We start from the raw sequence: 23,017 nt of genomic DNA on the forward strand, positions 1-23,017 counted from the left end.
TCTCATAAAAATCCCAGAGGTCTCAGTCTGATTCATGGCAAAGATTTAATATCTAAGGATTGAGAAGAACAGTTTCTTTTCACTAAGAAATCCTTAGCGGAACAAAACACACTGTGGTACATTTACTAAAGTACAGAGTCACTTTATGAATAATTAAAATTAAATTATACTTTTTGCGAATAAATACACAGCATTGTTTGGGAAGGTAGCATCTCTGTTTCTCAAAGAATCTTTTCCCCTTATTCGAATACGTGTGTGTGTGTGTGTGTGTGTGTGTGTGTGTGTGTGTGTGTGTGTATCTCATGCCTTGAACACCAATTGCTCAATTCAAGTTCATGTCTGGTTTATAACCAAAAAACATCTACACATCAAGTTACAGCATTTTGTGGGTCAAGTGGCTTCTTTAGCACTCTCATATGAGTTTTGCCTCGGTTTCACACATCCTGGTTGCTCAGGGAGATAATTGCTCAATATTAAACTCAGTGAAGCTATGGTATTTGGCTTAAGACTCCAGCAACCCAGGGGAAGGAGCCAGAAGCAGTGGGTTCTCTGGGCAGGCAAGTCCTTCCCTGTCTCTTTGCATCATTACAGACTTGCAGCTGCCAATCGTGTTCCATCTCTGTGGTGCAGGGGCGCTGTGGGGTCTGTGGTTGGAAGAGCAAGAGGGAGCTGATGGCCAGAATCCGTGGGCGTGGCAGAGGTCAGTAGAGGGCCAGACTGCTCGGGTCCTACAAAAGCACATTATTCCATGATCCTAGGGGATGAGGACTTGCATTATTCTACTACAATCTGATCTGACCTCTGACCTCCTAGTAGGCTGATCTTCCCTTCTGGAAGGTGGTGACAGTTGCATCTCTCTCACTGCTGAACTAATAGGGTAAGGGTATTATTTCTGCAGTCCATGTTCAGAAAGTTCTGACAGAGAGTGAAAAAGAAACGCTTGGCACAGAAGCAGAGAAGACTCTGTGTCTCACTATCGAGAACACAGCAGTAACTCAGGCTGCTAAGTGCTTTAACATAACCAAAACATCAAGCAAGCTATGCAATGGGGGTGCAGATGGAGGAAGGGGTTCCTTAATGGCCCCATTTAAATGTAAAATATAGAAAAGGGAGTGAGACTTGTGCTGTGCACACATTTTTTCCCCATACATTTTCATAAATTTTAGATAAGATCTTTGCTTCAGCAGTAACTATGTCTTTGCTTTTGCTTTCTATTTACTCCTAAGCATTTTCAGGAGTGAAATGACACCTCCTCTGTTAATAATCCATTCCAGTGTGGAATTGTATAGGTATCAAAAAGATCTCTATTGTGCTGCAATTTAAATCCAATTCTTTTTATTTTGACCTAGGTTCAAACAGAGAACCAAAGAACAATATGCTATTGTGATAGCTAATATCACCCATCAGTTTCTTCTTCTGAAAGCTGAAAATACCTAAATACGTCTACCATAAAACACAGCAAATTAGCTATGCCCCTTGTCACTGGAAGAAAAGGGGAATTGAGAAGTCCTTGAGTGAGGGCATTGAAGAAAATATTAGAAACCAGAGTCAGGTCAGAGGTGGGGCTCTCTGAGGGAGGGCAGGAGGGTGAATGCCCACACCAGGGACACAGGATGCTCTGGGCTTGCAGAAGAATCAGGATGAAACCAAGTGAAGTCAGAGCTAGGTGGGGTGTTAGAGGCGCTGATATTGCTCTTCTTTTTCATTCTAAAATTTCCCCAAAGGTTATGCTATACATGTTTTTTTGTTTGTTTGTTTGTTTGTTTTTTTGAGACAGAGTCTCACTCCGTTGCCTGGGCTAGAGTGCTGTGGCATCAGCCTAGCTCACGGCAACCTCAAACTCCTGGGCTCAAGCAATCCTTCTGCCTCAGCCTCCCGAGTAGCTGGAAGTACAGTCATGCGTCACCATGCCTGGCTAATTTTTTTCCTATGTATTTTTAGCTGTCCAATTAATTTCTTTCTATTTTTAGTAGAGACGGGGGTCTTGCTCTTGGCTCAGGCTGGTCTCGAACTCCTGGCCTCGAGCGAGCCATCCGCCTGCCTCAGCCTCCCAGAGTGCTAGGATTACAGATATGAGCCACCATGCCCGGCCTGTTGTACATTTTTTAAATGCCAGAAATAATTGTGTGGAAATTAAGAAGTGAGAAAACTGGTGCTAGCCTACAAATAAAGTTCAGTGTGGCAGGAAAGGAAACAAAGCTGAACAGATCAGAGGGAGGGCAGAAGCGAAGAGAGAGGGTATCTTATTGGGGGGAAATCAATAAAGAAATACAAGATGCTCTGGGCAAATGTGACAGGCTGGCACTATTACTGGTGAGGCAATGCTAAGAAATAGATGCTCCTAAAACAAGCAGGCATCTGAAGTTCTCTTTACTTCTTTCCAAGAAAAATAGCCAAGAGGGTAGCTTAAGAGGTAGACGGTGACTTTTTAAAAAGCACATTTAAAATGAAGACGTCAGTGTCAATAATTAAAAGATTTTAAAGCATTCATTAGAAGCTCAAAAGGATGCCCAAAGTTGAAAGCAGCCTTCCCCATCTATGGGTTTAACAGAGATAATCTGGCTAAGTCTGTCTCACTATTAGAAGACAATGGTCTTGCATGGACTCGACACGCATTAAAAGGGTGAGCATTCTCATCTTTCCCTGGAGGTTACAAGCTCTGATGCTAACAGGGACTACGGAGGGAGAAAACAAGCTTGTACTGGAAAAAGCAATTTACCAAACAGTGCCCTGCTGGGCTGGAAGCTAATGCAATTCCAAAACAGAGCAAATTAGTCCCTTCTCAATGCTGAGATGGTGCCCACAGCTTCTTAATAGAGTGATAAAATAATTAACATCTCAAAATTAGTCAAGATCCAGGGCTGACATTTAGTAACTTAATAGCTTCGTCTGGTGGCATATATATCCAGTTTTCTCAACGATTTATCTCATTATATTCTTAACAGTATAACGTTGGCCTCCAAGTGGCAAATATCTACCTTCACAACTGACGAAGGATGGGAAGGTGTCCACGGGTAAGGAGGAGAGGGTGAAGACCCTGCCACTCAGAACACAACGGCAGTGGCCAGCCTCCAGGGAGGTCAGTTTGAAGGCTCCATGTCTAACAGAAGGGGAGGAAGCTGGTGTCACTGACAGAGCCAGTTTTAGGAATGAAGCAAAGGGATCAACTGAGTGTCCTCAAACAGAACTACCAAAAGCCCAGTAAAATCTGCATCTCAAACATTTCAATTTCGTAAGGGAATGGGTCTACACATCCTGAAAGTGCTTAGGTTTAATGCACACTGTGTGCAAACAGATAAATCCTAATACTGCTTTTATTCTGATAGGATATATTAAGTGCCAAATATTAAGTGCTTTTGTGTGAACCCTCAACACACACACAGGGCAGGTAATTGAAAGTTATGGCTCCCCTGTCTCCGTTCAGCTGCGGAACTACAAGGACTAATTAGAATTACGGAATTCACCTAACAAGGCACAAACAGCAACAAGAAATGCTGCAGAGAAGCGCAAGTCCAAAGTTATGACAAAATTGGGAATCACAGCTTCGAGTTTTAAACTCTTAGTGCGACTCCTCAGCCACAAATCTGCATTAATCTAATCATTCTCACTGAATGAACATGCTTTAAATTCTAGACAGGAAACTTTAGATACATGTCAGAAATAAACAAAAATCACCTCAATATTTCACCTCACTGTCTTTGCTTTAAAAGACTCTGTTTAGGAAAACTGAAATTACTGGCGTTCCAGAAAATGATTGCAGCTGAAGAGAAAGAGTGGTGCAGAAGCCCAGGCTTTTGTAAATTATTCCCCCCTTACTTTGTTCTGCCAAATAACCTTGGAACACTTTAGAAATATCAGTGCAGGTCTAAGAATAGGAACACAGAACAATGTGCATTGTGAGGTCAGCTCTTCGTATACTTAAAAATATGTTTTAAAAACAAATGAGCCTGGACTAGACCATTTTTAAAAATCTAGAATATATTATCGCTTAATGATTATCCCAAGCATGCTTCCTTCCATGTACACAAAGTTCAGGTCCCAGAGATTCCTTAAGAATGGTCTTAACGAGCCCTGTGTAAATTTCTTATGAAGGAAAGCTATGTGTGGTCATTAAAACTAGCTCACAGCAGTCATCACGGATTGCCAGAGCTTAGAACTGTGGTTCACACACACTAATGGGCATAAGAATCACCAGGGAATCTTGTGAAGGGGTAGATTCCAGAATTCTACCCCATGAAATTTGAAAGTATGAGCTGGGCCCAGGAATCTATTTAGTTAATAAGTTCCTCCAAGGGATTCTGACGCAACTGATCCTTGAACTGCCTCTTAGGAAACACAGGTTTACAAAGTACAAATTCAGCGGGAAGGGAAAACTTTCAGGGCAAATTTTAAGACTGAGTCAATTTTTTAAAAACTAATTTCTCTGTTCAAGAGTATTTTTTATCATTCTCTCTCTCTCTTTACACAGGTGCATGCTACACACACAAACTGAGCTATCTACATCAAAGTGCTCTTTAGAAGGAGCATCTCACATTTGTTTTGAAATAAATTAAAACTATCATTATGCAAATACTTTAAAATATACAAGGAAACCAAGCCTTCTTGGCTAATAGCAACTGCAAAACCATAATATATTTTTTTAGTCTTCGAATATATTTGGATAATTTCGTTGTACCTAATTCTGGGTTTTTTCAATATAACTAAAGTATATATATTATAACCATACTACATAAAAATATATCATTTATAATAATATACTGAACACATCAACCCCATCCACAACGTTTAATAACAGCAAATCTATTTGCACTATTTTGTACAGTCAACAATCAATTTAAACAGTAACTTTCCATTTAAAAGACAGGATAACTTCATGCAGACCTGGGCATGAGAAAGGGAAAGATTAGAAAAATAAAAGAAACTCCTGAATATGCATTAAGAAGCAGGAAGAGTTCAAAATCAAGAAAACATCTTTTAAGGCTAAGTGGCCTAAAGGGAATCCAAAGTGCCTCCTCATGTCCCCATTAAAAAGTCATCTTAAAGACTAAAATCTTTTCATTGCCAGGGGTCAATGAAAAGCTTGCTGCCGTAAAATGTGAGTCTCAGCTAGGGGGTTAAAATAGAAGCAGAAAGGATACGAGGGATTGCAAAGAGCTGAGCAAACACGTGAAACGAAGAACCCCAAGCCATCTGCCAAGGAGCCACATATGTCATGACGAACTGTAACTTGTGAAGCAGGTCCCCGAGCTGAAAGCAAAAGAAGAAAAAGATCCATCAGAGGGGACAAGGGCAACAGTGGTAACTGCGTCAAGGTCATTTAAAGGACATGTGTGACAGAACAGGACAGTGAAACTATCCTTAGCCTTCTTACTCTTACCTTCCTTGGTCCCATATGCAATGCAGCCGTTTGATGATATTTTAAAACAGCAATAGGCTGATCAGAAGAAACCTTACATGGTTAATCCCAACAGATTTATTATTTCAACCTATGGGGGGGGTGTATCTCTTTGCCTTTCTTGGAGGAAGAACCACAGCTTGGTCTTCCCTCTTCCATACTGGATCTTTTAGAGGGACTTCATACAGAAACCTGTCTGCATTGACATTGTCGAGGTTTTGTATATTAATCTCATTTACCTCTTTAGCAGCTCTTGCTGGAAAAAATAGCTCCATGCTATTGAATTGCAAGTTACAAATTATTGTAGAAAGTCAAGAAAGGATATGAAAGCTGTCGTGTCGGCTAGACAGGCCAGCGCAAGAAAAGAAGTAGTTCTGGGGAAAGGCAGAGAGTAGAGAGGAGAGACCTTACGTACACCAAGGACAAACATGGAAATGTGAACAGGTTCGGTGCTTTCTGCTGGAGACTGAGACATTGGATGTGCAGGGAAGGATGGAGAAAGACAGACTGGCCTGACTGTACACCTCTGCTTTACAGTGAAAAGTGACCAAAACTCTACTGCTGTCACTTCTAGATGCAGTCGGTATCTCACCAGGATGTTCCCCCAAAATCCACTCCACTCTTCATCCATACGGAAACTTCAAATGGCATGATGTGTTTGTTCTTAGACGGGCTAGCATTTGAGACAATAAATACATTCAACAAGGCCATGGATATGAAAAGAGAAGGACAAAACCAGAATTTTGAATTAGGCCCAACAGCCATTACACAGACAATCCGAAGGCCATGACGAGAAGAGAGCCAGGACAGGGAGGTAGGGCACTAAGGAAAGGTTTGCGGAACCAAGTCGACTTAGCCCTTCCGTGAGAAGCCAACCTCGTGATTTTGGAAACAAAAGATGAGGTGACCGTAATTTGTTCCATGAAAATGTAATGAGGTAAAGAAGAGGCTAAGGAGAATCCTATCCAAATCTTCCCCTCATTTTTCTTGTTCTCACAAATATTCTTGTTTTGGAGGAAAGCCTTAAAGTAGAATCAAACGTTGTTGGAATAGGCTGTGGAAGATGAACCAAGGGTAAAGGTCTTTCAAAGGCACAGCAAATGCACACAATCCTTGAGAAGGCATCTGGTTACATATAGAACCCCTGGGTTCTAAATATGCCCACTAGAGACTCTGGTCACCATCCTAGCAAAAGAATTACATTTTAGGGAAAGCTAAAGAATTACAGAGAGAAGGAAAGACAGCCAAGGGAGAAAGTGAGAGGGAAAGAACAGGGAATTGGGGAGGAAGATAGAAGGGGTAAAGAAAAGAAAAGAAAAATGGAAGAGAAAGTAAGATGATGTGACTGGGCTTGGAGAATGATAAAGGAATATGAGTTCTGGGAAAGGAGATGATAAGTTTGGTTTCCCTGATAACTTTCCACTTCCTTTTCTCTTGCTCACTTGCCTCAACTACAGAGGGTGGACCTCAATTGGCTTCCAAGTTCTTTCAGAAAGGCCACTTTGGTTTTAATCTTGGGGTTGGTTTAAGCCTCCTGAAACCATTCCGTATGGGACCTCCAGTACCTCATGCCTCTGAGGGCCTAACAATTGACAGAACAGCATTACTCTATTATGTTAGCTTGGCATCCCAACTCCCAGGTTCACATGCAATAAGGTCTTTTCCCCATCATCTTATGTTTTACCAATCAACAGGTGACATGTATAAACCAGGAGACTGACAGTTCTAACATAGACTCAAACTCTTGATTCATGCTGTGAAAAGATACAATTTCCTCTAAAAAGCCAGTGTCATTTCCACTCATCTCTACCATAAACCCAACCAGAGGAGGAACATGTCAATTACCCTAAAGAAGACATGACTTCTGGGTTGCAGCAAAAGCAAGAGTCCTGAGGAGTGGTGGTGGGCTCTCTTGCTCAACCTAACCAAACTCTATCAGACAAAATACCTCTGGATCTGAAACCCTCTAGTCACCTCACTATTAAGACCTTAGTCTAGTTATTAAGAATTAATATTGTGACTCATGCCTTGGTGAAAATGGCAAGCATGAAGAAGACAACCTTCTGTGATGTATGGCCCCCAAATACCCTAAATACGAATGAGTTATGGAAAGTTACTCCTGTTGGGTTTCCGTGTATTACTATATCCTGGGAGGCGTTTAAGCCACCTTCTGAAAATGCTGATAAGTAGGTCAGGCGCAGCAACTACAGTCAGACAGGCTGCCCCAGGGAAAGCTTCATCTGCAAGTTTGAAGCTCTAACAAGTTAAACTTTGCTGCATTATGATTAAATGAATCTATTATAATTATTTTTGCTTAGCACAGCAACTTGTATTTACACATAAGCAGATCCAGTAATCAGACATCTAAGGATTCCAAACACAAGCACTCTTGTGCTCTAATTGCAGCCAGAGTCTCAGGTATCTTTGTTCTTTTCCTATGTGTCTCTTTTCCTTGCTTGTTTTTTTTTTCCCCATGAATATTGTGAATAAAATACATGCTTTATAAAAACTTTTCAACATGAAGCTTATAAAACAGACTCTGCCATTCTCAATCATTGAGGAAGCCAGCTCTCCTGAATGTTGGTTCTTTATATAGCTGGGATTCCTCTGCAACACAGCAATTTAATGCTGTCCCACAAAGCCCACCAGAAGAAAGCTGTGTTCTAGATGAATCGGATGCCAGTATGTGGCAATGTTTAAGAACATGGACTTGAGTGCATGCTGCCTGGGTTTGAACCCCAGCTTTACCTCTGTTCATAAATTTCTGCATCTGTAAAGTGGGAATGATAATAGTACCTTCTCACAATGTCACCTGTGAGGATTAAAATGGTTTCACTTTGGTTAAGGACTTAGGACAATACCTGGCAACTGTAAATGCTACAGAAGAGTTTGACAGATAGATGTTAAGACAAATGGAATAGCATATTGGGAGGATGTACTGCACCCACAGTCCAGTAATTTTACAGCCCTCTTCCCCACCCCAAACTGAAACTTACCAAGTCTAGGTCCTCTCATTTTTCAGAGAAGGAAACCAGGCTCAGCGAGGTTAAGTGGATTGCTTAGGTCAGACAGCAAGTTATTGGCCCATTTGAAACCAAAGGTCAAAGTTCCTGATTCTCCAGCCAGCAATATTTTTACCACCAAACTTTACCATGCCTCCTCGAGGTCATGGGCCTTCTGTGAACTACAGCAACATAAAAAGGTCTCCTTCTTCCCAGCCTTCCTGCTGACAGCAGAGAGGCAAGATCACAGCATGGACATGAAAAAATACAGCTACAGCCACCGTTCTTCCACATGCACAATGACAAAAGCTGCTGATCTGCTCTGGAACACCTTTTTCAGTATAAATACTCAATTAATAAAATATGATACCACCCAACAAGCTTGGTGACAGTCATGGGATCTCAAAGAGGCAGACTGTTGGGTTACCTGTGCTTCTTGAATGCACAGCTTGGAGATGATTGATTTGGATCACATATTTTATTCTTAAAGTGTGGAGCGGCATGATCCAGGTTAAAAAAGATTAAACCTTCATATTTTCCCTTTACACTTTGTCCTTCTCTTTCAAGGATGAAATCAGCTAAAAGAATGAAGAATGCATGCATATTAAAACAGTGATTTCTAAGCACAAATGGAAACCTAAATATTGATTATCAATGAGAAAAGTATATGAGGAGGCACTTTATGTACCATATTGGCTATTGGGTATAAAATAATGAAACATTTAAGATAAGATTTAATGGAAACAGACACTAACACCTTTCTAGTAAGCACGGCCTCATGCACTATAACATTGTATGGAAGTACTTTAAATAGAAATCTCATTTAGATTAGCTATGAATTTGCATCTTCTTAGACAGTTTGAGGTCTCTCTCTATGAAACTTACCTCATTCTCAATATTCTACTCCAAGATCTTAAATCTCAGTCCCATTTAAATGCATAATAAACTTTACAAGTTACTAGAGTATGACTATAAGAGAAAACAAAATAATTTGGGTCTTTTCCACAGAAAACATTAGGAAAAGAGTGAAGAAAGTCACAATGGAGTCATTCTGGCTGTCTCCCAAGGAAAGACATCGTAAATACTCTCATCTCAAATGACCTATTTTGGAAATATCTTTTCAATTAGGCATACAAGCTGTTATATCTCTGCTATAGATAGGAACCCTGATCTGTGTAAATCCACAAACCATCTTATGAGAAGTGTCACCAAATAACGGTGACACCAAAACATTTCCTTGCTAACACAAGCTATATGTCATCTTCACTCTAGGGCTAGATGAAATAGATGACCATTTACTGAACTCTCTTAAATGCGGGCAGTGTCTTCGGAAGCTGCACATGCACTATTCCATTTGATTAAAGTGCAATTTTCCCTCCCAATCCTAATCACCACCTTTTCTCCTAGTGTTCTAGCTTTAAATTTCCCAGATTAGTTCTACCACTTGCCCCTTTTTGTTTTTGTTTTTTTTTTGCATTTTGTTGTCAGATTCAGCTAGTTTCCATCTCAGGGAGATAAGCGTTTCAGTTAACGTCACGCCGAATTTGTGATGACCGATATTTGAATTATAAGGTGACTACAAGGCTGAAAGGAGTCATAGAAAGTGGCTGCTGAGGTGACAGTGTGTGCAGTTCAAGAGGAGAGAGGAGTGAGGAAGCTGAGGCTCTTGAGTGCTTGGAACAAAGGTAGACAAGATGAGAAGACATTTGCAGGTTTAAGGGGAACCAAATTAACAAATTCAGGCGGGAGCCCAGCAGAGGGAGAAACTCTAAGATATTTTGAGGCATAGCTGGTGATACGGAGAGGAGAAGAATGCTCAAGGAAGAATGGAAAAAGTAAAGCCAGTGACATCTCAAATGTGGGGCAGCACTTTTGGGAGATGGAAATCACTACTTTTATAAAGTAACAAATTGGTAACAAAAAAATACGATAACTTGATTTTGAGATATTACATTTATTAAAGCAAAAACGTTCTCAAACAGTGGCTGACATATGAGCCAGAATTTTATGAATTAAATAAATATTTGGACAACATTTACTACTCATTTCAAGAGTAAATTTCAGGCCAGAAGCAGATTCTACCCCAGTAACTAATGTGTGTTAGAAGTCGGATAAATACCATGTTTCCCGGAGAATAAGACCTACCCATAAAATAAACCCTAGCAGGATTTCTAAGCATTTGTGCAATATAAGCCCTACCCCGAAAATAAGCCCTAGTGATGGGCGTGGCTACGCAGCGTGTCTGCACAACCCATGCATGTCGTCACGGAGCAGTAAAGAAGATGAGCAGCCCTTCTCGTCTGCCCCATTGTGACAGCTACTATCCCAGAGGTGACCGGAAAGGTGCGGGCAGCCCCACCAACAAGGTCAGCTCCCCCTGTCAGGTCCCGGCCATCCTATGCATGCTGGAAGCTGAGGCTTTGAGGGGAAAGTCTCTTCAGTGAAGTGAGGAGCGGGTCACTTCGATTTAGGCATTGTGCGTCCCCAGGGGGAAGAAGGAAAGCTGTGGCTGCCATTTTATTCAGCACTGTGGGCCTCTCTCACCCCCCACAAACACGAAGGGATAGGGAAAAAGCTTCAGTAAGCAGTCTCCTACTGAGCCCAGAGAGATCATTTCTGCTCCACTGTGCAGACGGGACCCAGTCCTCACTGGATCTCTGATAAATAAGCCAGCCCTGCTCATTTAATGAGAGCTCTATTGCTTGACATGAGAGGTTGGGGCCAATGGTTCTAAAGGAAATAGAGTCACAAGAAATTCAGGATGGAATTCGGGGTTTGGAGAGTTATGATGATGTTCCAGAAGAAGACGACTTAACTGTATTTGAATAAATGTAGGTTGTTGTACTGTACTTAAAAAAAAAAACACACACACACACACACACATCCCCTGAAAATAAGCCCTAGGGTGTCTTCTTGAGGAAAAATAAATATAAGACCCTGTCTTATTTTCGGGGAAACACAGTAGCACATGTCTGTCTTTGCAAAATATTGATGGGCTTCCTGGAGCATGGTAATGTATAAAGGTTACCATCCACTATAAAAATAATATAAATAATGTAAACAGTTGTAAGAAAAAAATTAACTTAATAATTAACTCAAAAAGGGCCCTCCCTGCAATAGTCAGAACCAAAGAAGTAATTTAAAATAGAAATAGTAATTCTGAACTGACACCATGTCTACCCAATAGGACACACACATGCATATGGGTCTTAGGAACTGAGGACTTGGGTTTTAACAGACTTGAAGGGCATCCGTGTCCCTAAAGAATAAGTTAGGAAAACCCCATTTACCAGTGCTGGGGAAAAGTAAAAAAAAGTTTGCCTTCTGCGTACTGCAGAGTAGATAAAAATCTTCCCTCCACAAAACACCATAACCTCAAGCCATCATCACGCAGGGGAGTGGCATTTAAACTGAAACCATTACAACAGGGCAGGAATGCAAAACAAAGAAACACGAACATAAAAAGAGGTGGAGGATGACAGAACTTCCTTGCAAAAGTGAATGCATGAGATCAATTTTTTAGCTCCTACATATGAGGGAGAACATGTGGCATTTGTGTTTCTGTGCCTGGCTTAGATCACTTAAATAATGTCCTCCAGTCCCACCCATATTGTTGAAAATGGCAGGGTTTCATACACTTTTACAGCTGAACAATATTCCATTGTGTATATACCACATTTTCTTTACCTATTCATCAGCTAATGGACATGTAGGTTGATTCCGTATCTTGGCTATTGTGAATAGTGCTGCAATAAATATCGGAGTGCAGATATCTTTTGATATACTGATTTTTTTCTCTTTTGGACATATACTAAGTATATACGGGATTAGTATACTAAGCAGTGGGATTACTAAGTTATATGGTAGTTCTATTTTTAGTTTTTGGAGGAATCTCCATACTGTTTTCCATAGTGGCTGTATTAATTCACATTCCCACCAACAGTGTACAAGGGTTCTCCTTTTCCCTCATCCTTGACAGCATTTGCTATTTTCCATCTTATTGATAATAGCCATTTTAACTGGGATGAGATGATATCTCACTGTGGTTTTGATTTGTATGTCTCTGATTAGTGACATTGAGCACTTTTTCATACTTGTTGACATTCGTATGTCTTCTTTTGAGAAATGTCTATTCAGACCTTTTTTCCATTTTTAATTGGATTGTTTTCTTTTTTTGCTATTGAATTCCTGATATATTTTGGTTATTAATCCCTTGTCAGTTGAAGAGTTTTAAAATATATTCTCCCATTCTGTGCACTGCCTCTTCATTTTGTTGATTATTTCTTTTGCTGTACAGAAGCTTTTAAGCTTGATGTGATCAGATTTGTCCATTTTTGCTATGGTTACCTATGCTTTTGAGGTCTTACTCAATAAATCTTTGCCCAAACCAATGTCCTAAAGCATTTCCTCAATGTTTTCTTCTAGTAGTTTCACAGTTTCAGGTCTTCCAGTTAAATCTTTAATCCATTTTGATTTGATTCTTTTGTATATGGTCACAGATAGGGGACTATTTCTGTATTCTTCACATGGCTATCCAGTTTCCCAGCAGTTTATCGAAAAGACTATCCTTTCCTCAAAGTATGTCCTTGGTGCTTTTGTCAAAAATGAAAATGCACGGATTTATTTTTATTTCTGGGTTCTCTATTTGGTTCCATTGGTCTATGAGTCTGTTTTTTGTTTGTTTGTTTATTTTGCCAATACCATCTTGTTTTGGTTACTACAGATCTGCAGTATAATTTGCAGTCAGGTAATGTTATGTCACCAGCTTTGTTCTTTTTGCTCAGGATTGTTTTGGCTATTCCGGGCCTTTTGTGGTGCCGTACGAATTTTAGGACTGTTTTTTCTATTTCTGTGAAGGATATCACTGGTATTTTGATAAGGATTGCATTGAATCTATAGATCTCTTTGGGTAATATGGACATTTTAACAACATTGATTCTTCCAACTCATGAACATGAGATATTTTTCCATTTTTTTGTACCTCTTCAATGCCTTCATCATTGTTTTATAGTTTTCATTGCAGAGATCTTTCACTTCTTCATTAAGTTTATTCCTAGGCATTTTAATTTCTTTGTGGCTATTATGAGTGGGTTTGCTTTCTTGATTTCTTTTTCAGATTGTTTACCGTTGGCCTATAGAAGTGCTACTGATCTTGTATTTTGATTTTGAATCCTGTAACTTTATTGAATTAGTGGATCAGTTCTAATAAACTAATAGTTTTTTTGGTGGAGTCTTCAGGTTTTTTTAAACTATAAGATCACATCATCTGCAAACAAGTACAATTTGACTTCTTTGCAATCTGGATGTTTTTTATTTCTTCCTCTTATTGAATTGCTCTGGCTAGGACTTCTGCTACTGTGTTAAATGAAAGTGCTGAAAGTAGGCACCCTTGTCTTGCTCCAGACCTTACAGGAAAGCCTTTCCGTGTTTGCCTGTTCAGTGTGATGCTAGTTGTGGGTTTGTCATATATGGCTTTTCTTGTTTTGAGGTATGTTCCTTCTATACCCAGTTTGACAGACTTTTTATCTTGAGGTGATGCTGAATTTTATCAAATGTTTTTTCAACATCTATTGAAATAACCATGTGGTTTTGTCCTTAATTCTATTAGTGTGGTATATCACATTTATTGATTTGTGTGTGTTGAACCATGGAGATAGTAACTAGAATAGTGGTTACCAGAAGCTGGAAATGGTCGTGGGGACTGGGGATAAATAGGAGGTGGTTAATGGGTACAAAAATATAGTTAGATAGAAAGAATAAGATCTCGTCTTCAACAGCACAATAGGATGACTGTAGTTAACAGTATTAATTATGAAGTTCTAAATAACTAGAGGAGTGGTTGGAATGTTCCCAACACCCAGAAATGATAATTGTTTGAGGTGATAGATATCCCAGTCACCCAGAATTGATCATTACACATTGTATGCTTGAATCAAAATATCACATGTACTTCCTAAAGATGTACAACTATTACATAGCCATAAAAATTAAAAATGTCAAAGATTAAATTAAAAATAAAAAAGATGACTTTTGAAATAAAATTAATCAGTATAATAATCCAAAAAAAGGAGTAAATGCAAAAACAGTCTTCCAGAACACTTCCACACCAGAATATAATCTTCCTGCTGAAGGCCAGTCCAAAATAAAAATTTAAAACTACTGTGGGAAATGAGCTAATGAAAAAAAGTAAGTAGATGCAACAACACACTGGAAAACCAGCATCTCAAGAATATGAGGTAATATAAAAATATAAAAGAATCTAGGCGAGGCGCGGTGGCTCACGCCTGTAATCCTAGCACTCTGGGAGGCCAAGGCAGGCGGATTGCTCGAGGTCAGGAGTTTAAAACCAGCCTGAGCAAGAGTGAGACCCCGTCTCTACTATAAATAGAAAGAAATTAATTGGCCAACTAATATATATAGAAAAAATTAGCCGGGCATGGTGGTACATGCCTGTAGTCCCAGCTACTTGGGAGGCTGAGGCAGGAGGATTGCTTGAGGCCAGGAGTTTGAGGTTGCTGTGAGCTACCTACCTGTGAGGTTGCTGACACCATGGCACTGACTCCAGCCTAGACAACAAAGTGAGACTCTGTCTCAAAAAAAAACCAAAAAAAAAACCACAAACAAAAAATATATAAAAGAATCTAAATAAATAAGGAGCTGACAGAAAAAATAAAAACAATAACAAAACATTAGCATAATACTAAAAATGAATAACTGGAATTGATAGAGAAACAAGTACCATCCTAGAAGTGAAAAATGAAGTGAAACCTCCAGGAGATAATTAAAAAGCAGATATGTAATATCATAAAAAGAAACCAGAGAAATGGAAAGTCTGAGTAAACTACCTAAAGTACAGCACAGACGGATGAAAAGATAAAAAAATATGAGAGGCTAAGAAAGGTAGATGACAGAATAAGAAGATCAAACATGCATCCAATTGTAGTTCCAGAAGGAAAGTGCAGAGAGAGAGGGGAGAGGAAACATTTGAAGAGCAATGGCTAAGAAAGTTCTCCAAGATGGGAGGAGGCATGGGTCCTTGGATAGAAGACACACATTAAGTCGTGCACAGGATAGATAAAAAGAATCCACATCTTACTGCTTATGACAGTAAAAATGCGTAACATCAAACTCAAAGAGAAAAATGTTTTTCGTAAATACAAAGGGTTTATAGATGGACAGATAAATTCTTATTAGCAAAAATATATACCAGAAGACAATGAAATGATTTCAAGGTATTAGGAGAAAATATCAAGTTAGAATTTCATACAGAACTGTAATATCATTTAAGTGTGAGGTGGCAATAAAAAAACTTTTAAGACAAAGACTGAAAGAATTTGCTACTTATAAAACATTGCAGGACAAAAATTAAAGGATATATTACACTATGAAGGAAATTTACCCTTGAAGGAAGAAATGCTATATAAGAATGATGGTGAGAAAAGAAAATGCTAAAATGTTAGAATATCAATATGAGGAGTAATTGTATATATAACCCTCAAGATAATGATTCATTTGAAGGTGGAACTTACTACTAGATGTCATCAATATTTAAGATGAGAGGGAGAATTGGAGTTAAAGTATTAAGGCCTTGTATTTTTTTGGAGGAGAGAAAAGATTTTAATTAATTTCACATGCTAATCAACTGTGCTTATTAAAAACTTGAAAGCAACCACTAAAGTTTTTGAACTTTGATGTGTATCAGAATCAGCTGTAGGGCTTGTAAAACATAGATGCTGCTTCCCTCTTACAGAGGTTCTGACTCAGTAGGTCTGGAATGGAGCCCAAGAATTTGCATTCCTAATAACTTCCCAGATGCTGCTGCTGTTACTGATGTTCTGGGGTCCACACATTGCAAATCATTGCACTAAAGGACCAGAAACATAATATTCAATTTTCAAATCACTAGAGGCAAAAAGGGATCAAGGAAAGTTCATTTTATTCAATAGAAGGCAAGCAGAGGAAGTGGAGGTACAAAGCAAAAACATCATAAATATAAAGCAAAAAAAAAAAAATACCATGGTAGAAAAAAGCACAAACATATCAGTAATACAGTAAATGTAAATGGATAAAATTTGCCTAAGACAGAGATTCTCAGACAGTATTTAACACTTTGACTCCCATGTGAGTTGTATTTAACTTAGGCTAGTTTTGAACTTGGGGCCACCTGAAGCAAAACCCTGCATTTGGTTTGTGAACATCTTACTTGTTGATATTCTTATTGTTACAATTAATATTGACAATTTAATTCTAAAATCATAGATTGCATTGCCTCTAACTCATGCACATAAAACAATAAAAAATAACAAATTAGAAAGGATCGTTATGTTTTAGTCAAACACTGTGGCTTCAGGGAAAAATTTTTTTCCCTAGTGTGGCAGTCAATGTGTTAAAAAAAAAAAAAACTTGCTAGATGCTTTTAGAAAAAATATTAAAATGCATAGAAAGTTATGAAAAAGAATTAAAAAAAGATAGCAGATTAATTTTAACCAAAAAACCCCCAACTTATTTACCTCTATTAATATTAGATAAAATTGACTTTTACTTAAAAAGAGTAAGTTAGCAGTACATAATAATGAAAGGGAAGTATCACCAAGAAGATGAAATAATTGGGATGTACTTATTTAAACAAGTTATCTCTGAACTAAAAAATTAGTAGAATTACAAGGAAAGACTAGCAAATCTGCAATCATAGGGGATGATTTTAAGATATTTTTCTCAGAAAATGATAGTTCAATTAGATAATAAATAAATGAACATATAAAATATTTGGCCAACAGAATTAACAAGTTTCATCTAAGAGATATGTGTATTAGAACCTTACAGCCAACCAAGAGAGAAAGACTATAATTTTTAAACATATGTACACTTACAATAATTGATGACTTACTAGAGTACAAAAGAGGTCTTGTTAGTCAATGTTAAAAATTGATACCATGCACACAATTTTACAATTAAATTAGAAATCAATAACAAAAAGGTGGCAAAATAACAGTAACAACCACAAAGCTTTACATTTTTAATTACTTAATTAGTTATAATTAAAATTAGAACACATTTTTAAAATGAATGACAATGAAAAGCAGTAGCACTAATCAGACCTTGTGGAACTCAGGTAAAGCAGCCTATAGAGGAAAGGTATTGCCTTAAAATGTGCATTTTAGAAAAACTTCACAGTTTATATTGGGATTCTAATTTTTAATACAAAAATTGAACAAGAATATTATGATAAAAGAAAATATAGATGTTGTATGGTTTAATGTTAGGAAAAAGTCAATGTAATTCACAAAATTGAGACAGTAAACAACAACAAAAAAACCATATCTTGCTCAATTTGTACAGAAAAGATGTTGAAAAATAAACTCAAAACACTCACTCATAAAAATCCCTAAAAACCTAGTAATAAAAGAGTTGTTTTTAAACCCAATAAAAGGGTACAGTCGTATGTTGCAGCAAACATTGTGTTTGATAGTAGAACTCTAGGATTATTCAGAGAAGAGGTATCAAGCAAGATGAATCTGATTAAACTAAAATAGGAAAGCAAAAAGAGAACCATTAAGGGAGACTAAAATCTAAGTAGGGAGAAAAGAACCTGGTGTAATAATTTTTAATCATCTGTGAAGTGCAGTTTGGAAAATTGTAACTAAGAAGAGAAACAGGGATAATGCAGGGATGAGAGTCCCAGCAGGCATAAGCTACTTAGGCAAATGAGAGTGGTGCTAATAAAGGAAATGCGACAGCCCCAATTCTTTGATTAGCCGACCTTATGCAGCCACACAAATTCAGGTCCGTAAGAGAAACACCATAGACAGAAAATATTAATTAAGACCATATTTCATAACTGCTAATTAGTGTATCCATACATGCAAATGAAGGCACCACTGCACACTGAAATTTTATGATTTACCAAGAGGTAGGAATGCACAAAACTGAAAAGTTTTGTCTACACCCCTGAGAATTAGGAATTAAATGTAATCTTGAGTCTGTGTGTGTGTGTGTTTCTGCTTGTGGTGGGCGGTGAGGGCACAGGTTAAGGGTTGTGGGAAGTGGGCCACTGAGGAAGGAGGCAAGGGTGGACTTCAACAAGGAAGAAACAGGATGAAAGGAACTGATGAGGGAGAAATACCTATTTTCTTTATGTCCTGCCCATTTCAGCTTGGAGTGAAGTGGCAAAAATAATATAGTTTATGCACACATTCTGCCTTCCTTTTCAATTTCTTACTTCTTTAAATTCCATATGTTAGCCTTCATCTGACTATTCTACACAAGATATAGTTTCTCCATCTTTGTTTTTATTTATCCTTCTCTTTCCTGGCGAAAAGAGGCAGCTTTCTAAATTCTACTTCTGGGGCTTCCTTCCTCTTAAAGGTCAGTTATAATTTTGTGGGTGGCAAATGCTGCCCGTGGGAAGGGGATATGAGAACCAAGTTCATATGCTGTTTATCAGGACATGTGCTGCTTGCTTTTACCCTTATATTATTTTAGCAAGAGAAAAATAATTCATGAGGTATGGGCAGTTTTTCCTCCATCTTTTTTAAATGCCAATTTTTAAAATAAAAAATGTTCATGTCTTTTGGCCACTTTTTAATAAGCATATTTGGTATTTTCTTGCTGATTTATTTGAGTTATTTATAGATTCTGGATATTAGTCCTTTGCTGGATGTATAGTTTATGAATATTTTCTCCCATTCTGTAGGTTTTCTATTTACTATGTTGATTATTTCATTTGATGTGCAGAAACTTTTGAGTTTAATTAAGTCCTAATTATTTATTTATTTTTTTGTTATATTTGCATTCAGGGTCTTAGTCATAAATTTTTTTGCCTAGGCCAATATCCAGAAGAGTTTTTCCTAAGTTTTCTTCTAGAATTTTTATGGTGTCAGGTCTTACTTTTAAGTCTTTAATCAATCTTGAGTTAATTTTTGTATATGGTGAGAGACAGGGATCCAGTTTCATTCTTCTGCATGAAGCTCTCCAATTTTCCAGGCACCATTTATTGAATAAGGCATCCTTTCCCCAGTATATATTTTCATTTGTTTTGTTGAATATCAGTTGTTGGTATATGGTTTTATTTCTGTGTTCTCTATTCTGGTCCATTGATCTATGTGTCTTCTTTTATACCAGTACTATGCTGTTTTGATTACTACTGCCTTACAGTATAATTTGACTTGAAGTTAGGTAATGTGATGCCTCCAGGTTTTTTGTTTGTTTGTTGTTGTTTAGGATGGCTTTGGGTATTCAGGCTCTTTATTTCTTTTAAATAAAAATATAATAATACAGGTTCATTTTAAACATAGCAAATATTACAGTTCAGAATTGCATAAAGTGAACAGTGAAAGTTCCTGTTACCCACTGTACTCTGGCTTAACTTGCAGTACCAATCACAGTTAATGACTGGTTGAGGAGTTATCCTTCCTGGCATTTTTTGCACATGCATACATACTACATACTATCACATACACACACACACACACACACACACACACACACACACACACACACACACAGAGCCTCTTTATTTAAATTGGATTAACAAGGCTGGATGCAGTGGTGCATGCCTAAAATCTCAGTGACTCAGGAGGCTAAGGCAGGAGGACCACTTGAGGCCAGGAGTTCAAGACCAGCTGGGGCAACATAGTGAGATCCTATTTACAAAAATATTTTTTTAAAATTAGCCAAGCATGGTGGTGAATGCCTGTAGTCTCCCAGCTAATTGGGAAGCTGAGGCAGAAGAATCACTTGAGCCCAGGAATTTGAGGCTGCAGTGAGCTATAATCATGCCACTGCACTCCAGCTTGGGTGACAAGAGTGAAACCCTATCTCTAAAAAAATAATATAAAATTAGAAATTAAAAAATAAATTGGACTAACAACATATACTGTTCGGAAACTTGATTTTTCTACTTCATATATCATAGACATCTTCCAATGTGGGTACAAATTGCTTAATCTCATATTAAATTGGCTGCATTATACTCCTGTGTTTGGCTAGACAATCCATTGAATCATTACCCTACTGCTGATAGGCATTTAGGTTGCAGAAATTAATTTAAAACCACACTTGAAGAAAATTTTGCATATGTATCTAAATGATCACACAAAGCCAGTGCAATGGCTGTGAATATGACATGCCCCCACCCCGCACCTTGACCACTGGGGTGAGTACACAGTTCATGCTGGGCCAGTCATCATCTGATAGCCTCCTCCATATGTTATCTCTGCAATGTAGCGATGTGGACCAAATGGGACCAGGGTCCAAGATACAGACAGTAGGGCCGGGCGTGGTGGCTCACACCTATAATCCTAGCACTCTGGGAGGCCGAGGCTGGTGGATTGCTCAAGGTCAGTTCAAAACCAGCCCGAGCAAGAGCGAGACCCTGTCTCTACTAAAAATAGAAAGAAATTAACTGGCCAACTAAAAATATATTGAAAAATTTAGCCAGGCATGATGGCATATGCCTGTAGTCCCAGCTATTCGAGAGGCTGAGGCAGAAGGATTGGCTTGAGCTCAGGAGTTTGAGGTTGCTGTGAGCTAGGCTGATGCCACAGCACTCACTCTAGCCTGGGCAACAGAGTGAGACTCTGTCTCAAAATAAAATAAAATAAAATAGATACAGACAGTAGATACAGGATGCTATTTCCACCATAACTGCTATATGAAGATGGAACTACTGGTACCATCTTGTTCCTTGTATGGAGAAACAGTGCATGAAGATTAAAGCCAAAAAGAATTAACCAAAAGCAAGCAGGAAAGAGAGAGCATGAAAATATAGAGCCCCGGTGACATTATTAATCCTGGATGAGGCTATGTCTCCAGTGAGATCCACACCTGGGCATCCCAGTTATGTGAAGCAATATATTGCCAAATTTATCCAAATTTCCTATAAAATTTAAAAAGTAGTTTAAAGAGCTTATAGTTTCCTCCCTGGGATATAGAAATCTGGAAAGAGCATTCCTTCCAATGGGAAAAAATAGCCAGGCAAACTTCAAATTCATGACTTTTTAAAAAATTCCCACTGGAGAACTAACTGGGTTGTAGAGCAGACACCTAGTCCAAAATCTAAGGAGAGGCAGGCACCTTCAGGGAGAGAAGAGATGGTAAGCACTAACTCACTTGGGGCAACCAGAAACTGGCAGAAAGAGTTTGGCCAGAGGAGGTGATGAGCTGGGAGGCTATGTGCAGGCTGGTAGGACAGTGTGAAGCCTGGGTGGCGGGGGAGTAACAACTGCAGGCTCTTTGTCTATGAAGTCCACTGGGTGCTCATAGAGAAGACTGGAGGGAACCCTAAGGAAGTGTCTGATGTGACAAGGAAAGGAAACAGCAGACATGCACAAGGGCACACCACCCTCCTAGGCCCTTTCCCCAATTTCTCCTATAGAACAAAGATTTTAATCTGTGGGGAAATGTTTAAAAATGTTATTGTCTTTAGGGCTTTGGTAAAACTCACTACAGCTGCGGGGAAGACAATAACAACAAAAATAAGAAACCTTGCTCCTGAGGAAGGGGCAGGGTTATCCACTGAACAGGAAAACTGAGCACAAAGCCCTGAGACCAAGGGGTTTAATTAGAAAGCAGAGGATGTCCTCTCCACCCCACCCCCTGCCACCAAGCTAACAAGTTTCAAGTAAAAAGTAAAGACACACACCAATGGGACAGAGGCAGGAAAGACGCAAGAGCATGCAGACACTCCAAGGGACAGAGCAGACCTAAAGCTCAGGACTGAGCAGACACTGCTCTGGCAAACCACTCCCCCAGTCTGAACACAAGTCATCCCTACAGGAACTCTGAAGGCCAAGGTGTCCTTAGGGCAACCATAGCAACAACAAAGCTTAAAGCTGGCCCACTCCTGACAGGTTAATTCAACCCCATGTGCCCCCTGCCACTCAATCTAGCAGAGGAATGGCATGTTCATTTCCAGGCATAAAAACTGTTCACCTTAGTCTCTATGGGCCTCCAGAGGATGTCCAGCTTTCAACAAAAAAATCATGAGGCATACAAAGGGCAATAAAAGAATTTATTTCTAAAAGACAAAGAATTAAAGCAAGACTCAGAGATGACACACATGTTGGAACTGTCCAACAGGGAATTTAAAAGAACTGCAATTAATACTACATTAAAAGGTCTAATGGAAAAGTGTGCAGGCTGAAAGATTGGATGTTTAGTCTCAGCAAAGAAATGGAAACTATAAAATAGAGACTCAAATAAAAATGACAGACATGAAAAACACAGCAACAGATACAGAATGTTTTCAATAGGCTCATAACGCTGGGCACAGTAGACCAAAGAATCAGTGAAGTAGAAGACAGATCAGTAGAAATGACCTAACCTGAGACATAAAATACAATTGAGTGAATTAAAAATACAAAAAAACATTACTGAGTATCCAAGACCTACAGAACAATATTGAATTATCTAACATATGCATGTTTTGAACCTCAGAGAGAGAACAGAACAAAAAAGTATTTGAAGAAATGTAGCCAAGAAATTTTCAACATAATGACAGACTCCAAACCACAGATTCAAGAAGATCAGATAACACCAAGGAGCATAAATACACAAACAAACAAACAAACAACAAAAAACACAGGCAACAACTGCTGAAAACAAAAGACAAAGAGAAAAT

The 23,017-nt window shown here is 38.6% G+C and overlaps 1 protein-coding gene across 3 annotated transcripts in view; it reads right to left on the reverse strand.

The window, feature by feature from the left end:
• The window catches only part of PCNX2 (pecanex 2), a 264,024-nt gene that overhangs the window by 85,860 nt on the left and 155,147 nt on the right, over positions 1-23,017 (reverse strand). For all 3 annotated transcript variants that reach the window (XM_075995467.1, XM_012738242.3, XM_012738240.3), the window contains exon 22: positions 5,139-5,247. In XM_075995467.1, the coding sequence (XP_075851582.1) occupies positions 5,139-5,247 (109 nt within the window). The remainder of the gene's footprint in view (positions 1-5,138; positions 5,248-23,017) is intronic.

This window comes from Microcebus murinus, chromosome 19 (genome assembly GCF_040939455.1).
Source record: "Microcebus murinus isolate Inina chromosome 19, M.murinus_Inina_mat1.0, whole genome shotgun sequence".
Lineage (NCBI taxonomy): Eukaryota > Metazoa > Chordata > Mammalia > Primates > Cheirogaleidae > Microcebus > Microcebus murinus.